The sequence below is a fragment of the Macrobrachium nipponense genome, chromosome 7 (genome assembly GCF_015104395.2).
Source record: "Macrobrachium nipponense isolate FS-2020 chromosome 7, ASM1510439v2, whole genome shotgun sequence".
Taxonomy (NCBI): Eukaryota; Metazoa; Arthropoda; class Malacostraca; order Decapoda; family Palaemonidae; genus Macrobrachium; species Macrobrachium nipponense.
Window position 1 is genome coordinate 53,733,630 of NC_061109.1, and position 17,520 is coordinate 53,751,149.

General features: G+C 47.9%; 1 protein-coding gene across 1 annotated transcript in view; it reads right to left on the reverse strand.

Moving 5' to 3' along the window:
• Positions 1 to 17,520, reverse strand: part of LOC135217317 (midasin-like) — a 236,269-nt gene that overhangs the window by 104,293 nt on the left and 114,456 nt on the right. The window contains 1 exon segment of the mRNA XM_064253103.1: positions 3,604 to 3,758. Coding sequence (XP_064109173.1) covers positions 3,604 to 3,758 — 155 coding nt within the window.

The window sequence follows — 17,520 nt, forward strand, 5'->3', positions numbered from 1 at the left end:
CAGAATCTGGCGATCACGAGCAAAATGTTCAGGTCCAGGGACAAACTATCCTCAGTCCCTCTGATTCTAAAGAATCGACTTCGGCCGTGGGCGAAAGTCAAGAATTTGTCAGTGTCAGTACCCCTTCAGTTCCCTCCACCAGGGATTACCATCCACCACAGACGCGTCCTTAAGCGGTTGGGGAGGGTATTCCCACGTCCAAAAGGTTCAAGGAACTTGGTCACCTCAGTTCAGTCAGTTCCATATAAACGTACTGGAGGCAATGGCAGTGTTCTTGACTCTAAAAAGGTTGCGCCCACCAAAGTCAAAGTACTCCCACATAAAGCTAGTTCTGGACAGCGCAGTGGTAGTGCATTGTATAAACAGAGGAGGCTCCAACAAGTCAACGTCATCTAAATCATGTGATGGTAGCCATCTTCTCCCTGGCAGACAAGTTCAGTTGGCATCTCTCCTCCACTCACATAGCTGGAGTGAGGCACGTCATAGCAGACGCATTATCCCGATCAGTACCCCTAGAATCGGAATGGTCCCACTGGACAACAGTTCGTTCCAATGGATCCTTCAAAGAGTCCCCAGGGCTACAAGTGGATCTCTTCGCGTCCCAAGAGCGAATCACAAACTCCCCTGTTATGTAGCCCCCAACCTGGACCCTCTGGCTTATGCCACGGACGCCCTGGCTCTAGACTGGAACAACTGGAAGAAGATTTATGTCTTCCCCCCAGTGAATCTCCTTATGAAAGTTTTAAACAAACTCAGGACGTTCAAGGGTCAAGTGGCTCTAGTAGCCCCAGACTGGCCGAAGAGCAATTGGTATCCCCTAATTCTGGAGCTGGGCCTTCGTCCTCTTCGGATCCCCAATCCCAGGCTCTCCCAGTCAGTACAACGAAGACTGTGTTCGCTTCCTCAGGGATTCTCAAAACCCTAACTTTATGGATTTCATGAAGTTTGCGGCAAAAAAAAAAAAGAGATGCGAATATTGACCCTCAGAATATTCTCTTCCTGGAATCTGATAAAAGAGATTCAACTTTGAGACAGTAATGATGCTGCTGTCAAAAAGTTAGCAATCTTCCTGAGAGAATCTGATATTAGAATCATGACAGTTAATTCAGCTATATCCTTTTTCAGATCCTTATTTGAAAAGGTTTAGCAGCTAGCACGATTACCGACAAACAAGTCAGCCTTGAAAAAGATATTTCAATTTGGGTTCAACATAGACTTGACGGATTCCTACTTCTCGTCTATTCCTAAGGCATGTGCTAGACTTAGACCTTCTGTAAGGCCTACGTCAGTTTCATGGTTCTTAAACGATGTTTCTAAAAAACTAAAACTGGCTTCAGAAACCGATAATGACACATGCTCGTTTATAATGCTCCTTAAGGAAAACACTGTTTTTATTAAGCTTAGCTTCAGGAGCAAGAATTTCAGAACTGTCGGCTTTGTCCAGAGATCCGGATCATATTCAATTCCTTCCCACAGGGGGGAGGGTACTACTTTTCTCCGGAACGTAGCTTTTTAGCAAAGAATGAAGACCCTTTGATGAGGTGGGAACCTTGGAAGGGTACTACCCCTTCCACAAGACGTATCTCTTTGCCCAGTTACATCTTTACGAGCCTTTCTGTCCAGGACCTCCTCATCCTCATCGGGTCCCCTCTTTAAGAGGGAAAAAGGTGGAACTTTATCCATTAAAGGCATCAGGCAACAAATCCTGTACTTTATTAAGCAAGCCAATCCTGACTCTTTCCCGAAAGTACATGATGTCAGGGCAGTAGCCACCTCAATTAATTATTTCCCAACACATGAACTTCGATGAGTTGAAAAAGTATACCGGATGGAAATCGCCGACAGTGTTCAAACGCCATTACCTTAAGTCCTTGGAAGCTCTGAAATTTTCAGCAGTAGCAGCGGGAAACATAGTTTCCCCCTGATTCCTAGTTAAATTGTAGTAGAAGATTCAGTCCTCCTTTCTACCTGCTTCACCCACAGTTCGTCTATTCCTACCGTGTTCCAATTTATATTCACCTATGTCCTTAGCTTGCTTATATGATGATGTATGTGTGCCCCCTATTTTTTTTGACTAGGGACACTCACAGATGATTATGGATTTTGATCTCAGGGATGATGTTACCCCCCTTAATTTTTATGCTAGGGGATACATCTCAATTATAATGGTTATGGGGTTTGTATATTAAGTCATATGCATTCCTTATATATTATCCTTGTTGCTTAATTTGTTCATTTGATTATTTTAATTGCTATTATATTTTGATACATGCCTTTACACAGATACCATTTTGTTACATGTAAGCCAATTTACCTCTGTACATATGTAATTACCTTATGATAAGAAACATGTTTTTAGAATTAAGGGTAATTTAAGCATATTTCTATTTTGTATCACTGTGTATTTGTATCTTTTTAGCAATTATATTCTTTTTTATATTTACTTTATTTTTTATTTGAGACCTATTCTGATTTATTTTATTACTTTTGTTTACAATCTTGTGCTATTTCTCTGGTACGATTTCGCGCAGCGACAACGAGCTGAGACCCAGAAAGGGATTTGACGTAAGGAAAAATCTATTTCTGGGCGATTGGCTCGTGTCGCCAGCGAAATCCCGCCCTACCCATCCCATCGCCCAAGATTGTCTGCTAACTTTCAGGATGGCCACCAGAGGCGCAGCAGTCGGCAGCATGGGATGAGTAGTAGTAGTACGAGCTGCTCACTCTGTGGGTCGGCTCTCCTCATGGAGGGTTTTTGTTGTGGGAGATTTCTATGGTATTTGGCTCGTGGTAGTGGTCTCACTCGCCTAGTGTTCATACCGACACCCTCCTGGAGGGTGAGCGAGTCAGTTATACTGACCTTTTTCTTTATTTTATTTATTCTCTGGTATGTGTTAGTACATTTACCCTAGAAATAATAGATTAAAGGATATTTCGCTGGCGACACGAGCCAATCGCCCAGAAATAGATTTTTCCTTACGTCAAAATCCCTTTTTCCATTGTTCCACCGACAAATACGACAAATTGAATATGGATTAGTAATTGAACATAAGTTTTCTCTGCACCTACTGCATGCTGGGTGAGGATCCATAGACACTGAAGTTAAAAATCTTGAACAAGGAAACCTACTCACTTCAGGGCATTTCCTTTGTCTCTTGCGAGATCCCGAAGACAGCATCATTGGTAAGGCAAAATTCTCCATTATCTCACAACTTATAAAACCTACCAGATCACACACCCTGAGCACATCCAGAGAAAAGATAGAGATGAAATGATAGGAAAATGGGCAAACTAAAACCACTTCCTATCTTAAAGGTGGTAAGAAAGTAACTGATGAGCTCATGGGATGCCCAAGGCATTGTGGAAACTACCAATACCCCATGCGCAGGTACAGATGACAACAGTCCCTGGATCACACAAAATTTTTTATTAATTTTAATGGATTTCCAGCCGACGCTAGAAGATCATCCTAATGTTAAGACCGAAGGTTTGTTTCATATGTGAATAATTGTCTCTACTACATAAATTGGTGCCATATGTTTGCATATACCAAGGTGGCATTCGTTCCAATAGAAAAATAATAAATCATAATGAAATTCTTACCTGGAAGGGCTTCATTAACACTATGATGTAAATTAGTAAGCTTGTTTTGTAACTCAGGAGAGTACAATCCACTCTGCTGCAGCAATGATCTAATATCCAAACTCAACTCCCAAGCTTCAAGGGGACAGATCTCCAAACCACGATTTCGCATAGCCCTGAAATTATACACAATGTTAGTTTTTGCAGTAACAGTATTGTCCTCTCATACTGATAAGTGTCACATACAGTATATATATATGAAAATGCCCCTTCATAAGAATACAGCCAACAAGTGTGCCTTGCATAGCACCCTGTATGAGGTAATAAAACTTCTTTGAACCAACTCTTTGGCTCCCAGCAACATCGCTTTCTGCCTACATTCCCTTTGGTCTCTCCTACCAAGCAATCTAATTTTTTCAGCTTATCCTACTCCAATTTCCAGTTTTTATTTAGGAACAAATCCAAACTGTGAGCTTTACAGGATAAAGCTTACAGCCAAGCCAAGGTTGGTAGTATTAAAGGCTTTTTCAATATCTCTTCTGCATCCCATTGCCTTGCCTTTCCTTGCTTTGCTTTCTGCTCTTTACTTTCTATACATTTGCATAGGCTCTATCATTGTTTATAGCTCTAACTCTATTTCCCTTTTTGAATTTTGGTATCTCTTCCATTAACTCGCCTTCTACTGACCCACTTTCCCCATTATCTTCCACTGTTTCCTCTATCACTCTCTTTCTATAGTCTCTTCTGTGTCTGCATTCCTTGTCTCACTTACTATTATCTCCTCTCCTTCTAGCCAATCTACTTTCCCTTCATTTGGGCCATCTGATCTTCCTTTCACACCATGGGATTTATCTATTCTAGCCGATATCTCTTCTGTATCTGGTGATCGTCATTGAATCCTTGTCACATGTATCCTAGCTACTTTTCTTAAAGAATCTCCATGTTTGACTATTATTGTTTTCCCCGATACTCCCACTACCTGAGCAGGTCCTCTCCATTCATTTTCATTTTCCCTCTTATAGAATACCTCATCTCCTACCACTGCTTCTTCAAATTTGTTCTCTGATGTTATTGTTTAACGGTATTCTTATTTTATTACAAGACTCATTTTTTATAAATGCTTCTCTGGCCTTGTGCATTGCATTCAGTGTGTCCCTTACCATACCCTCTTCCATCCCTTTTCCTCTGCTTGCAGGACTTGAACTTTCTTCTCCCATTAGGTTAGGCAGTGAAGGGTTTTTTCCAAATACTAACTGGTTGGGAGATAACCCTCCATTATTCATTAAGCAGTTCCTAGCACTCACTACCCATTTCAAAGCTATGGACCAATCTACTTCCTCTTCCTCCATCATCTTTCTTACACTTCCCTTGATCATGCCTACGGTCTTATCATATATAATCCGTTGCTTCACGGAGATTCTGATGCTGTGGCTAATACTTTAATATTCCATCTTTCTGCCATCCTCCTTTCTTTTTCATTTTGAAATTCTCTCCCATTATCTGACAATATTTTGGAGGGCGCTCCAAATATAGCAAACCAGCACTCAAAAAGTGTCTTTATTATAGTTTCTGGTTTCTTATCTTTTATCCAACAGGCCTGACAATACCTCGTTGCCATATCCACTATTACCAAGAACTTTCTCTCTTCTATCTCTCCCACATTCATCGCTACCACTTCATTAAACGTTTTACTCCAAGAAAAGCATACTACTGGTTTGGCGGGGTTTCTTTTGTATCTTTTACAAACCTCACAATTTTCAATCAGTTCCGTTAGTAACTTTCTTATTTCCTCTTTTTTTTTTCGATCAACCCATTACTCCATTTGTGCTTCCTCTGTTAGCTTCCATTTTATCTCCACTTCCATGACCAAACTGTAAATGTAATTTCTTCATTATGTTCTTATTTCCCTTGGATTTTTCCCTTCTTCCACCCTCCAGTAATAATTCTTCTACCTTCCTCCTCTTTATAGGTACTCTTAAATGACCCTGTTCGTCTTCTCTTAACTCTACTTTCATTCCCCCTAATACTTCTATTATGACACAATTTTCTTTCAAATTTAGGGTCATACCCATTTTACTCATGGTTTGCTTACCTATCAGCCAGGGTATATCACCCTGCAGAATTTCTGTTTTCAAATAAAACTTTCTGTTTTTTAGTATCACAGGTATTTCTATTACTCCTTTGGACTTATAAGATGTCTCACCAAAATTAAACACTTTATTAGACTCTGTCCTAGTGTCCCTCATTCTCCTCAACTCATCCTGACTCATATCAATGACAGTATGTGCTAGTCACAATTCCCCGCAAACTGTTGATTTACACCGTGTCCAAAATTGCATCAACCACCTCCCACGATGCTTCCACCATTTTATTAACTTCTCCTACATAAACCTCTTCTTCTTCTGTCCCAGTTTCTGTTTTCAGCTTATTTTCTTCTAGTCTTGTTTCAGTTTTCTTCCTATTAGGAAAATTCTGAGGACAATCCCTAGCCCAATGCCATTCTGAGCTGCATATTCCCTTCTTTGTTTATAGGATTTCTACCATCCCTTCCTCGGTTCCATCTTCCCCAATATCTCTGGCTTTCCCTCCCTCTCCCAGAACTGGCATTGCCTTCTGACAAACCCCACCATTCCCGTTCCTCTTTAGTCCCTAATCCCTCAAAATGACAATTTGTCCAAAATTGCATTTTTCCTAACTATACAAACCTGAGGTCCTTTTACAATAGGAAGGTACTAGCGGCAGCTGGATAGGTCGTAAGCTTTCGAACAAGGGGTTCGGTAGTTAACTGCTTGTCCGACAGCGCGCGCGCGCGACTGGGAGGTAAACAAATCACTTTTGCTTTTGGCCCAAGCAAAAACTGCAGAGTGAGGGGTGGCATGAGGTGGGACTATGTGTAAAAGGACCTCAGGTTTGTATAGTTAGGAAAAATGCAATTTTGGACAAATTGTCATTTGTTCCGACACGGCATACAAACCTTCGGTCCTTTTACAATAGGAAGACTCACTTCTTGGTGGGAGGAATCTGAGTCTTTTGTGAACAGACTGGTGTTCGCCCAACCTTGGAATGCCTCCCTGGTCGTAAGAGCGAGGGAGGGATCCAAGCCTCTGTCCGATTGATCGGGGTGTGCACCGCAGGATCAATGGTCAGACCTCTGGACCGAGTACTAAGAGAGAGGCAAGCGTATCTCTTCGTACCAGCAAACAAGAACAAGTTCCTATTTGCAAGAGGCAACATAAAGTTATGGTTTGTCTCTTGTTGGCATCCACTTCCCCCCCCTTGTAGGAGGAAGTGGTGGATATTCGCTCCCATCCTAGTGAAAGGGATAGGATGGGGCTCTGTCGAGTAGCTCACCGGCATCTCGTCCTTATCCAGCAAGGTGATGACCGTATCCCTCTACCCACAGGTAGAGGGGGAGAAAAGATATGAAGAGAAGCCAGTCACTCTCTCATTCACATATCTATTCTTACAGTCACACCAGGACTCGATGCTGTTCAGCCTGCTAGGGTCTGGGTTAGCTACACAACGTGTTGAGCAGCTACCACGGGTCCCAAGGAAAACGATCCAAGGACCTGTGGGCAATATCCAAAAGGTAGAAGGAGGTGCCAGTGGTCTGGTTGTACCAGACCCCTGCCTTCAGTACCTGCGCCACGGAGAAGTTCTTGTGTAACTCGAGGGAGTGTACTTCTAGGTCATCTTGGTGCTGACGAAGAGTCTTCAACACTCAGCCTGGGATGTCGAGTTTCTTCAGAAAGCGCGGTCGCGCTTTCACAGGACAAAGCAGCATCTCCTTCGCATCGAAGGCGGTGAAGTCCATTAGGGAGGGGATTGTGAAGGACTCTAACCGATCGTCAGGAACCGAAGGGTTGAATCAGAGTCTTCGCTACGAATTCGGTACGAAATCGAGCGTCACGAATCCCCATCCCCTGGATGCTTGACTTCGCAGGAAAAGTCATGCAATTACCTCAGAGGAACGAAGGAATGGTCGTATGACCTATCCCTCTTCTCGACTTCGGTGATGTCCCTGTACCCATACTGGTCTATCCGTCTGCAGCGAGTTGTTCTTCTCGGTATGGATAGGACACCGACACTCAATGGTGGGTGTCGATGGTATGGGTACTGTGACAAGCCGTTAGGACGAAGAAAAAGACTGTTATGGAACAACCGAACTAAGTCCACATCGAAGTTCGTAACAGACTTGGGCGGGCCTCTGACAGCTGTCGACTGACTGCGTTCGGTAGGAGGCAAGTTGTCCAAGCACCCGAGCAAGTCACGTGACCTTCGCCTTAAAAGGGTTATGCCAAAGAGATTAAACAAATAATTTGTTCGTCACCGATGCCAGAAGGCAAGGTGATGACTCTCTTAAGGCATGTGGCCCAACAGGCGAAAGTCAATTGCCTTCTAGAGACCGAGGTCCCTGATGGCAAGATATCTCATAGTATAGTTTGATTCTCGGCTAAGGAGAAACACCTATGTGTCGTTGAAGACGAAGGTGTACAGAAAAAAATGCAAACCTACGTCTTCACAGCTGAACCGAGAGAAGGATTCTCAAGATTCTGAACCTGTGCTACAAAGACTGAGAACGCTAACCGCTATTCATTGCTGTCCGTGAGGATCGTAGTTGCAATAAAAGCGGAGCGCTTTTCAGTAATGAAGACAGGGAATACTGCCTGAAGAACTGCTTCTCATGGGCTGAACATTTGGAAGTAGAGCTGTCAGTCGGAGAGTAAGCGATGTCTTCTGACATATCTGTTAATTCGGGGCGAGCAATGAATAATTGCACACCTACGAATACGAGATATTTTGAAGACAAACTCAGATGTCTGCAAAAATCATTCGCATTATCGCGGTGCGATGCAGCGGGAGACCTAAGTACAGACTTCTGTTACCGTGCGGTAAAGAAACAGAAAGATGAAAGAGTCCAAGAGATATCTCTGTTGAAATTCTCGCAATGTCGAAGGCGATGAAATCGAGCGTCACAGCAGTAGATGGTCCTTCATTATTGCGGAGAATCCCCGTTAATCAGAGACCTAAGTCCATGATTGTTGGGTTCAGAGATACGGTTCGGTAGTCAATCAAACCAGGGGAGAGAGAGAACGTACGACCGTGCATCTCCGAGACCTATCTGATACTGAGCCGCTATCAGGCAGTTTCAATACGCAGTAGCTCTCGGTGACTCGTCATCCTGAGTTGCCAGGTAATCCATTATTCCACGAAGGAATGCGTTCGGCTAGAACCATCGAGCTAAAGAATACGCTCGAGCAATATATTTAAACGAAACGGATTTCGGTAAATACAAAAGGCTTGATTTGGTGTTGTCATGACAATACCAAGTATCTAAAATCGAAACTGATAACTGCTGGGAGGTTGCAGGCAACCCCGAGTTTTTTTTTGCAGTTTCAATTAAGATACAATTCGTCTCGGTCACAAACCGTAGAGTTAAACTACGGTATGCGCCTACCCCCCGGACAATTCAACTGTTAAAAGAATCATGTCGCGAGGGTAATATACGTAGTATATTTGTAGGTTCTGTACCACGACCTCCATCCTAAATTCTTTTTTTCCTCTCGAGAATGAGAATAAGGGATTGGAGATCGACCGCCTTCGTTCTCTAGTCAAGAGAGTGAAGGAGAAGTCTTTCCCAAAGGAAAGCTTCAATGGTGAACAGAATACCGAAGACGATAGTTCAAGCCAAACTGGAAGTTCCCGTCCGTTCTTCTCTATTCCAGGTTTAATCGCCTACTGTGAGATACTCTTCTTTCAGCAGCAGTCTTCTTTCCAATGCTAGAAAATTACAGGAATTCGAGCATAAGCGAGGTTCCCGATTATCGTGTAACAATTATCGGGGATTTCTCGCTCACTTTGGACTGTGGTCTCGCCTAAGTGTTTGGAGATCGTAAAAAAACTCGAACACTCTGAGTGCGCTAGAAATTCCGTTAGAATTCTAAGCACTCTGCGAACCCCCCACCGAATTCGTCAAACGATATCGGCTGGTGGTCCTCCCGATTCCCGTAGAAATCGAGAAAGGGGCAGGATCCCTCCTCAACGACCGGGGCTTACGTCAGGTAGGACCCGAAGGTCCCCCCCGGTAGCGCAGCCCCGAACGTGGGATCTTACAGAGAAATATCTGTAGGATCCCTCCCCTTTCCCTCCCTTCGTAGCCGTAAGGAGAGAGGGAATGGGGAGGAATTGGATACTGGCTCGCCTTCCCAGCGGAACTAGCAGTTGAGAAGAAAAGAGGAGCAGCCATCGCCTTACGGCGATGGCCTCTCAGAGCCTGGGAAAACGTATCGTCAGGAGAAAAACGTTTTCCCCGAGGAGGGTTACGAACTCATACTGTAGGTAAGGGTCTGCCGCCACTGTGAACGTCGTCCTGGGTGGGGCTGATCGACACCTGACAGGAGAGAGCCGATACCGTCCTCCGAACTCATTCCAGTCCCTCGTCGAGGTCGAAACTCAGGAGGACCTAAGGGGTATTCAAATACGGTGTCCGAAGACACGTAGAAAACGCCTCTGTCGCAGTAGAGGAGGTGAAGTAGCTTGTTCGACCGGCCAGAACTGAGAAGCGCCTTCTTGTCCGGAGACGAGAGACTACCTGGTTCAACACAGTCGGCAAGCTCCGATCGCGGCAGACCCACCGTTGATTTTGGGTTCCCTCTCGGGCAAAACGACTCGAGCCGAGACGTGGCTCTGCTGGTGGGAGCGGCGATCCTTCCCCGAGGTCGTTGTGCTGACGAATCAGCGCCATAACCTCGGCAAAGTTCCTCTGGATCTCGGAAGTCACAGCATCTTGCAGAGTAGACCGTTAAGCCCTTCGAACAAGAGCATATTCCGAGAACCTTCCTCCTAAGAAGGGGGAACAGCGACAGCCCTCTCGGTCTTCTCCATCCACTTGCGCATACGTCCTGGCCGGTCCAAGAACCGTGCCTGGCACGTAGGCGTCGTGGTGGGATCATGAGGGGCGCACCCCTCACGATCACTCTCAATACTCGCTCCTCCCGGTGTAACCCGAGGAGGTTGAAGTAGTAGGGGAGAAGGCAGACCTGACGCTCCCGTCCTCGCTCGCTGGCAGAACCAGCAGGCTTGGAGGGCTGCAGGCGATCGTCCACCTCCGCGGTGGCGATCGAGCTGCAGGCCTGGTCGAACCGTCTCGCTGTGGAGAACGGCTGGACTGAGCACAGCAGGCCCCGATCTCGGGTGGTCAGAAGAGCTGGTGCTGGTTGCCCGTACCCGATCGCCATGCTCTGTGAGAGCGACGGTCAGGCGACCTGCAGGCTCCACTGTCACAGTGAGACCGGTGCTTGTCCTCACGGCACGTCACGTCGCTGGTTCCAGCCGTGGCTGGCACCGGCGAACGGGAGGACCTCTTCCCAGCCTCAGCCCGTGGCCGGTCTCGTGGACCGTCACGTCCCCGGTAGCCAGCTGTCGCCGCGAGAGCGAGAGCTGGTCTGGTGAGAGTCGCGTGAGCGGCTGTCACCAGTCTTCCGCCCCCGTGCCGTGAACCTGACGCTGAGCGGACTCAGAGGTCTGGTTCCTGGCTGCACGGTCGCTGGTAGGCGACCGTACACTCGGTACCTCCCCGCGATCGAGAGGCCGAGACGGACCCTGATGCAGTGGCAGAAGCCACTGTGACACCAGGCGAGGAAGTACCGGTGTTAGCCGGTACCCCTCTGGTCCCCGTAGTCTTCTTCCTTGCGGAAAGAAGAGACGGGCCCCGCTACCCGAAGGAGCAGGAGGACCAGCGGAAGGAACCCTCCCGTCCCACCGAGGTGAGACGGGTCCCCGAGAAGCTCCCGAGGGAGACTTCTTAGGAGGGAGGAGGCAACCTTCTTCTTCCTCGGCTGTGAAGCCTTAGAAGTCGAAGGGGAAGAGGTTGGCAGCCGACGACGATGAAGAAGATGAGACGACGACGACGACACCTTCCTCCTCTTCTTTCGTCAGCTTCTCAGGACAGACTTAAGATCTGCTATCCAGGGCGGAGCCGGGGCTGCTGTAGCCGAAGCCACAGGGCCCGGACGCACCTGTACAAGACAGACCAAAGTCTGGGGTAGTAACCACCACGAACAGGACGACGTCAGCAGGTATGGGCATCTCAGGAACAGCAGGCAACAGCCAGCACAGCATTGGTAGGGACAGCCAGCGCAGCAACGGCAGGGACAGCCAGCGCAGCAACGGCAGGGACAGCCAGCGCAGCAACTGCATGGACAGTCAGCCCAGAATCGGCAGGTACGGCAGGCAAGCACCGGAAACACAGGAAGTGGAGCAGCAGCCAGCAACATCCTGGTACCGGCGGCAGGTCCAGGGGCGAGCTCTAGGGCAGCGGAAGTGTGGTCGCAGCAGCGCGGCAACCACGAGTGGCGGCTGGCACGCCCCCCTCTCGGTACGGCGAACGGCACTTCACAGCGGCTGTAGGCAAGACTGTTACCACGTGAGGCGAGGTACACCAGGTGAGGAGGGACGTCGTCACCTGGAGCGTGGTCACCACTCCATGGGTGACCGCAGTATGGCCCAGACATAGAACCGCAGCCCCTGGACACTAGCACGCCCTGCAAATGGAAGGACGCCCATACTCACCAAGGTCCACCCTCGTGGCAGTAGCACCTGCGGAAATAACAGTAGTAGCGATTAGTGGGGGGAAGTCCCCTCGCGCGGGGGGGTGAGCCCTCCTCCGAACGAGTGGAAGACCCCCCGAATACAATTGTACATCGGGCACGAGCGCCCTCCCCCGCGCTCGACGGATCGGGCGAGGAGAGAACGCAGATAACCTCCCCCCCCCAAGGGGAAGGGCCATCTGTGGGAGCAGCGAGGGGGGGGGGGGGGGGGGGGGGGGGGGGGGGGTGGGGGGGGGGGGGGGGGGGGGTCTCGTTCGTTTTTTCCACCCCGCACAGCACCCTGTACCCGACAATAATAATAAGAGCCCGAGAGCAATCGTGCCCTCGGCCCGAATGCAAGGGCATAAGGATCAATTCCTGACTGAGCGGAACTTGAACCAAATAAATATTGATGCAATCAATAATAAAAGGAATAAAATGAAAAAGAATCTTGCATTACGATTCACTTCACAATGAATAAGGGCTCGGATCGAGCGCATTTGCGCCCTCGGTACCGAGCGCAAGGGTAAAAGGATCCATTCCCGATTATGAATGGAAACCTTGATCCATAATGAATTGATGCAATCAAAATATATATGAAAATGAAAAAGAATACTGCGCTTGCGATTTCACTTCATACAAATTCAATGGGGAAGGATCAATTCCCGGGAAATAGCGGAAACATTGATCCAAGTAAACAATGCAATCTCAATAAAATATGAAAATGAAAAAGAACTGCACTTGCGATTTCACTTCATTCAAATAAAAAGGGTAAAGGATCAATTTCCGGGTAAGCTCGGAAACTGATCCAAAATGAGTATTGCTACAATCAAAATGACAATTTGTCGAAAATTGCATTTTTCCTAACTATACAAACCTGAGGTCCTTTAACAATAGGAAGTAGCTAGCGGCAGCTGGAACGGTCGTAAGCTTCGAACAAGGGGAGAACGGTAGTTAACTGCTTGTCCGACAGTCGCGCGCCGCGCGACTGGGAGGTAAACAAATCACTTTTGCTTTTGGCCCATGCAAAATACGCAGAGTGAGGGGTGGCATGAGGAGGGACTATATGTAAAGGACCTCAGGTTTGTATAGTTAGGAAAAATGCAATTTTCGACAAATTGTCATTTGTTCCGATACGTAATACAAACCATCGGTCCTTTAACAATAGGAAGACTCACTTCTTGGTGGGAGGAATCTGAGTCTTTTGATGAACAGACTGGTGTTCGTCCATCCCTGGAATGCCTCCCTGGTCGTAAGAGCGAGGGAGGGATCCAAGCCTCTGTCCGATTGATCGGGGTGTGCACCGCAGGATCAATGGTCAGACCTCTGGGCCGAGTACTAAGAGAGAGGCAAGCGTATCTCTTCGTACCAGCAAGCAAGAACTTGTTCCTGTTTGCAAGAGGCAACATAAAGTATGGGTTGTCTCAAGCTGGCATCCACTTCCTCCCCCTTGTTGGAGGAAGTGGTGGATATACGCTCCTATCCCTAGTGAAAGGGATAGGTATGGGGCTCTGTTAAGTTAGCTCACCTGCAATCTTTGTCCTTATCCAGCAGGGTGACGAACCGTGTCCCTCTAACCACAGGTGAGAGGGGAAGAAAAAATGGGAAGGAGGAGCCAGTCACACTCTCATTCACCATCCATTCTTAAACGGTAAACACACCAGGACTCGATGCTGTTCAGCCTGCGAGGGTCTGGGTTCGCTACACAACGTGTTGAGCAGCCACCACGGGTCCCCAAGGAAAAAGATCCAAGGACCTGTGGGCAATAATATCCCGAAGGTAGAAGAAGGGCATTGGGTGTTCCCCTGGTTGAGTTTACCAGACCCCTGCCTTCAGTATCTGCGCCAAGGAGAAGTTCTGCGGACCAAGGCAGCATCTCCTTCGCATCGAAGGCGGTGAAGTCCATTAGGGAGGGGATTGTGAACGACTCGAACCAATCGTCAGGGCACCGAAGGGTTCTGAGTCTTCGATACGAAGTTCGGTACGAAATCGAGCGTCACGGATCCCCATCCCCTGGGTGCTTGACTTCGCAGGAGAAGTCATGCAGTTCCTCAGAGGAAAAAAGAAGGAAATAGTCGCATGATTCCTCCTCCCTCTTCTGTACTTCGGTGAGTCCAGTACCCATACTGGTTCTGTCTATTAGCAACGAAGTCCTCGCATCCTCCTATCCCCATGCAGCGAAGTTCTCGGTAGTGGATAGGACACCGACACTCCATGGTGGGTGTCAATGGTATGGGTACTGTGACAAGCTATTAAAACGAAGTAATGGTTGCTTTGTAACAACCGAACTAAGTCAACAGCGTAGTTCGTAACTGACTCGGGCGCTCTGACAGCTGCCGACTGACTGCGTTCGGTAGGAGGCAAGTTGTCAAAGCATCCGAGTAAGTCACGTGACCTTCGCCTTTAAAGGGTTATGCCGAGAGACCAAACAAATAATGTATTTGTTTGTCACCAATGCCCGGACAGCGAGGTGATGATCTCTTAAGGCATGTACCCAACAGGCGAAAGTCAATTGCCTTCTAGAGACCGAGGTCCCTGAAGGTAAAACATCTCATGTTTGTTGAATCTCAGCTAAGGAGAAACAACACTATGTACCGTTGAAGACGAAGGTAGATATTGAATGCAACCTACGTCTTCACATATGAATCGAGAGAAGGATCTCAAGATTCATAACCTGTGCTTACAAAATGACTGAAAACGCTAACGCTATTTCATTGCTGTCCGGTGAGAAGTCGTAGTTGCAATGAAAGCGGGGCGTTCTTCGGTAATGAAAACACAGGTGAAAGCCGCCTGAAGAACTGCTTCTCATGGGCTGAACATTTGGAAGTAGAGCTGTCAGGTCGGAGAGTAGGCGATGTCTTCTGACACATCCTGTAATTCGGGTTGAACAATGAACAATTGTACACCTACGAATACGAGATATTTTGAAGACAAACTCAGATGTCTGCAAAATCATTCGCATTATCGCAGTGCGATGCAGCGGGAGACTTGTACAGACTTCTGTTACCGTGCGGTAAACAGAAAGATGAAAGAGTCCAAGAGATATCTCTGTTGAAAATTCTCGCAATGTCGAAGGCGATGGAATCTAGCGTCACAGCAGTAGATGGTCCTTCATTATTGCGAAGAATCCCCGTTAATCAGAGACCTAAGTCCATGATTGTTGGGCAGAGATACGGTTCGGTAGTCAATCAAAGCAGGGCAGAGAGAGACATACATGACCGTGCATCTCGGAGGCCAGCTGATACTGAGCTGCTATCAGGCAGTTCAATACGCAGTGGGTTGAGCCTGAGCTCTCGCTGATTCGTCATCCTGAAGTTGCCAGGTAATCCATTATTCCACGAAGGGCAATTATATTTAGGCGAAACGAATTTCGGTAAATATAAAAGTTGAAATGGTGTTTGTCGTGACAAAACCATAAGTATATAAAATTGAAACTGAAAACTCCTGGGAGGTTGCAGGCAACCCCGAGTTGCAGTTCAATTAGAATACTTCTCTTATAAGTCGCAATCCGTAGATTAACTAGGATATGCGCCTACCCCTCGGACAATTCACTGCTTAGTTAGAATCATGTCGCGAGGTTAATATACGTAGTAGTAATTTGTAGGATTCTGAACAACGATCTCCATCCTAAACTTCTTTCCTTCAAGAAACAAAATAAGGATTGGAGATCGACCACCTTCGTTCTCTATCAAAGAGAGTGAAGGAGAAGTCTTCCTCGAAGGAAAGCTTCAATGGTGAACAGAATACTAAGACGATAGTTCAAGCCAAAACTGGATATCCCGTCCGATCTCCTCTATTCCAGGTTGGTCGCCTACTGTGAGATAGTTTCTTTCAGCAGCAGTCTTCTTCACCAAATGCTAGAAAATTCCAGGAATTCGAGCATAGGCGAGGTTCCCCGATTTATCGTGTAACATATCGGGGATTCTCGTCTCGCTCACTTTGGACCGTGGTCTCCGCGTAAGTGTTTTGAAGATCGTAAAAAACTCGAACACTCTGAATGCGCTAGAAATTCCGTAGAATTCTAAGCAGTCTGCGAAACCCCCACCGAATTCGTCAAACGATATCGGCTGGTGGTCCTCTCGATTCCCGTGAGAAATCGAGAATGGGCAGGATTCCTCCTCAACGACCGGGGCTTACGTCAGGTAGGACCCGAAGGTCCCCCCGGTAGCGCAGTCCCGAACGTGGTGATCCTACAAAGAAATCTCTGTAGGATCCTTCCCCTTTCCCTCGTAGCCGTAAGGAGAGAGGGAATGGGGGAGGAATTGGATACTCGCTCGCCTTCCCAGTGGAACTAGCAGTTGGAGAAGAGTAGGAACAGCCATCGCCCTTGCGGCGATGGCCTCTCAGAGTCTGGGAAAACGTATCGTCAGGAGAAAACGTTTTCCCGCGGAGGGTTACGAACTCTCACTGTAGGTAAGGGTCTGCCGCCACTGTGAACGTCGTCTGGGTGGGGCTGATCGACACCTGACAGGAGAGAGCCGATACCGTCCTCCGACTCATTCCAGTCCTCGTCGAGGTCGAAACCTCTCAGGAGGACCGAAGGAGTATTTAATACGGTGTCCGAAGACACGTAGAAAACGCCGCTGTCGCAGTAGAGGAGGTGGAAGTATCTTGATGACGACGGCCAGAAACTGAGCGAGCCTTCTTGTCCGGAGACGAGAGACACTGGTTCGAGACAAGAATCGGCAAGCTCCGATCGCGGCAGACCCACCGTCGGTTTGGGTTCCCTCTCGGGCCCCAAAACGACTGCGCAGAGACGTGGGCTCTGCTGGTGGGAGCGGCAATCCTTCCGCAGGGTCATTATGCTGACGAATCAGCTTAATGACTTCTGCAATCTGTATCTCGGGAGTAACCGCGTCTTGCGGAGTAGGACCGTCCAGTCCCTCCAACAAGAACAGATCCCGAGATACTCCTCCTTCAGAAGGAGGAACAGCGGCAGACCCCTGACGGTCGCCTCCAGCTAATTGCGCGTATGTCCTGGTCGGTCCTAGAACCGTGCCTGGTCCAATACGGCGTCATAGCGGGATCGCGAGCGGCGCACCTCTCGCGATCACTCATAGGTACCTCGCTCCTCCCGGTGTAGCCCGAGGAGGTTGAAGGTACAGGAGAGGCAGACCTGACGCTCCCCCCTAGCTCGCTGGCAGGACCAGCGTGCTTGGAGGGCTGCTGCTGTATCGTCAACCCGCGGTGGCGATCGAGCAGCAGGCCTAGCCTTGCAGCTCGCCTGGTGCGAGAGAGGCTTGGCTGAGAACGTCGACGCTGATCTCTAGCGTCAGGCGAGCTGTTGCTGGTTGACCGTCCTCCGCCCGGTCCCGATGGGAGCGGCGTCAGGTGACCTGCTAGGCTCGCT